General features: G+C 39.3%; 1 protein-coding gene across 2 annotated transcripts in view; it reads right to left on the bottom strand.

Annotated features, from left to right (window-relative positions):
- Positions 1 to 2946: 2946 nt before the first annotated feature.
- LOC106959695 (copine-9) overlaps positions 2947 to 3545 on the bottom strand; it is a 54507-nt gene continuing 53908 nt past the window's right edge. For both annotated transcript variants that reach the window (XM_015052438.1, XM_015052437.1), the window contains one exon: positions 2947 to 3371. In XM_015052438.1, coding sequence (XP_014907924.1) covers positions 3156 to 3371 — 216 coding nt within the window. In that variant the 3' untranslated portion in view covers positions 2947 to 3155. The remainder of the gene's footprint in view (positions 3372 to 3545) is intronic.

The following is a 3545-nucleotide window of genomic DNA, read 5'->3' as shown; positions in this document are numbered from 1 at the left end:
CTCCAGTTTCAACTGCAAATATCTTAATACACTTGAAATAAGACACAAATAACCAATAGGTAACTTTTCAGCAACATATAGCACAAATATCACACATATGCCCTAAGAGACCTGCAGTAGAAACCAGAGCAAAAACACTTGCTAAGGTTTAGTTTTTGCTGTTTCTGCCTTCATGCTCTCCGTCTGTTTGCTCTTCTCTGAGCTCTTCAGGGTCACCATAACAAAACATGGAGGCTTTTTTTCCCCTCTAAGCAGTAGCTTACTTTCCGTGAATAATTCATGACACCCAACAAAAGCTGGGGGAAAAAAAAAATCCCCTCTTCTTCCTTCATGGAAAATCGAAGTGAATAAAGCGGCCCTGATCTCTCCTCTCATCCTCCGCTACACGTGAAGCGTTTTGGTCTGAGACGTTCGACCGGACCCCGTTCATTTTCCAAACAGCGGAATGAGCTGGAGACAGCGGCGACGGCCTCATGCAACATTTACCCCAGATGTCCCACACCAGGCCTAGACAGAGGAGCAGCGGGGAAGAGGCAGGGGGGGTTAAAATCTGCTCTCCGATGGGGCCCTGCATCCCTCACTCTCCGCGGCGGTCGGGGCGTTGGAAGCGACCTCCCGTCCCGTCCGTGTGGGATTCGTCTAGACTCGCTCTACTTCTACACGGTGACCTGAAAACGCACGGCGCTCACACAGCTCCTGTTCCATCAAAACACGCTGGAACAAGTCTTGGTTACTGTTGTATAATTAAACATATAATCTGTTCCTTTGAGATGTGGGCTGATTAAAAATAAAAATATCAGAAGAAACGATTACACCGTGTCAACAAACTCAGCTGATGCAGAAAGCAGTAAATGAAAAATGGTTTTGTTGTGCTTTGAAAATTTCCACCTGAGTTTTTTTGTTTTTGTTTCTACAGTTAACACAGTCGTCTTGTGTTTATTAATTCATTAAGTGGATCAGTATTTTTTTGTCTTCACACAAACTGACTCGCTAACTTCATTCCACCTGTGTTGAATCATCAGCACAGCTAAAAAGACAGTATATTGATCTGATGAGCACACTGACTAGAATCAATTATGTTTAGTTTTGCACTGATAGTTTTCTGGCCAATATTCAAAGATTACCGATATTCAAACAGCCTGACCTGTCAATTCTGATTTTGGACGATACCAATTATTTATTTATTTGTATTTTTTTGGTCTGAAATGTAGCAAAATATAGCAAGAAAGTCACTGAGTCTTCAACAGTGAGGTGAGTATTGCTAAATGATCTGGTGGGCGGAGCTAACCAGGTCTGAGCTGGTTAGCTCAGACCTGGTTAGAGGTGGGGTCAGAGGTGGGTTCTGTTCCCTCTCATGAGGGAACAGAAGAGGACAGAGGTTGATTTTTAGACGTTTGCTGAGATAAATAAGATCAGCTTCACATGTAAGTATCAGCTGATTGATGATCTCCCAAAAGTAAGAAATTACCAGTCCCACTGGCAGATTACTTCACTTACAAGACATTTTCCCCATATTATTAGTGAAATCATCTGCTTTCATCAATATTAAATAATTATTTACTTAAAAGATGCTCCTATATCTTCCTGAAAAGTTACTTATAAGTTATTTATTTTTTTATTTCATGTGGACTAAGATATTTGCACTAAAAACTACACAAAAATACTTGGTGAGATTTTGTGTTTTTGCAGTTTATTAAAAGTGAAAAGCTTCCTTACACATATTGCAAACTGTAGGTTTTAGGTTAGATTGGGAGATTATACCAGGGTGCATCTAAACAACCACCGTTTCACATAACGCACTGTATCGTTTTTGTTTTGTTTTGTCTTTTTTGGGATAACTCACCTGGCTACAAACATTAATGTCTTATTAAAAATATTAATTTATACTTCAAATTGGATATCATAAAAAAACAGATTTTATATTTACCTACATGAATACAAAGTTTCCTGTTCTGTCAACATTTAATATTCTTTGGGAGACCAAGGTTGATACCCAGCTTTCATTTTCTCAATAAATAACACTGAGTTACAAACAGATATTTTTTGGAAGTTGTCTATGTTTTTTTCAACTGAGTTAGGATTATTTTGCACAGCTGAATACAAAAGTGACTCAATTTTTCTCAATCAGGTTTTTATTCTAATTTGATTTAGAGAAATCTGATCTTCTGACTAAATTGATGACATTTCTGTGACTTTATCAGTTCATTTCTGTTCATATTTATCATCCAAAGAATGTTTTAGGAGAATAAAAAAGTTTTCCAACATAGTGTATTAGTTAAATGTTGCAAACTTGGATTTCTGTAAAGTGAATAATAAACATTTATGAGGGTAAATACATGTAAATTGAACATTTCGTCTTCATTGTGTAAAATTCTCCGTCTCTTTTCTGTCCTGATGGAGTCTCTCCTCCTGCTCTTCACTCATTGATCAGATTCTCCAGATGTGAGAACAAGTCCTGCATTTTGATGCTGATGTTGCTCCATAGTTCAGAAAGTTGACCTGATTGAGCAAAACCAATGGGATTTTTGGATTCTGCTCATCAAAACGACCCTAAAACAGTTGAAAAAAACAAAAACAAAAAAAAACAAAAAACATAAAATTATTTTGGCTATTGACCAGTGTGATATGAACGGAGATAAACCAGCAGCCAGGCAGGACAACGCCTCTCTAAGCGATCCTCACTCCCTTGATTTTAGCTTGTGTCAAACGTTCAGAATACCCTGAGATGAAACGATCCAGACAAGGACAAACGTCCTGCTGCTAGAACCAGTGGAGGCGTCTCAGGCTCTGCAGGAGTCACCAGAGACAGCAGCAGCTGCAGACCTGTAGTCTGACGGACATTTAACTGGACAAAATGAATTATTTGAGTTGTGTGATGCGCTGGCAGAATGTTTCACTTTGTAGGTGCTGAAGAAGTCCGACCTTAAAAAAACATAAAATAAAAAAAAAATGAAATAAAAGTTTCGACCTCCTACCCTGACACCTCAGATGTAGTTGTAGAAAATGGAAAAGAGGCGCCGTCTCTCTTTTAGGCTCAGTTTACTGATTTGGTTTATGCCAACCAACCCTGAAGTTACACACCTTACACACACTCACACATACATACGGCCATTTGCTCAAGCTAACTTCTGCTCTTCACTGCTTGTTGCCCTCAGTCAGGGACGAGTGTTGTTCTGCTTTGCGGTTCCAGTGCTGGTGGGGTCAGAGGTGGGGTCAGAGGTGGCGGGCTGTGGAGGTCGTGCTTCAATCCCTCGGCTCTTCATGTAAGACATCAGCTGATCGGGGATTTCTGCCAGGACGTCCTTGGCCAGCCGGGCCATGCTCAGGACCTGGTTACCCGACCGATCGATATAGTCTCGGAAAGGAACAAACTGGAAGAAAACAATAATAATAATAATAATAACAATAATAACAACAACATATTAGCATACTTTAGTGTACTCCAGGCATTTAACGGAGTAAAATGAAAAAGAAATATGTTCTGTTCCTTACTATAAACTTGTACAGAATTTTTTTCAGCAATCTCCTGTTAAAAAAAAAAAAAT

Source organism: Poecilia latipinna, unplaced genomic scaffold (genome assembly GCF_001443285.1).
Source record: "Poecilia latipinna isolate Pla-1442-1.1 unplaced genomic scaffold, P_latipinna-1.0 Scaffold1109, whole genome shotgun sequence".
In the NCBI taxonomy this organism is placed as follows: Eukaryota; Metazoa; Chordata; class Actinopteri; order Cyprinodontiformes; family Poeciliidae; genus Poecilia; species Poecilia latipinna.
This window is presented reverse-complemented; position numbering and strand designations above follow the sequence as displayed.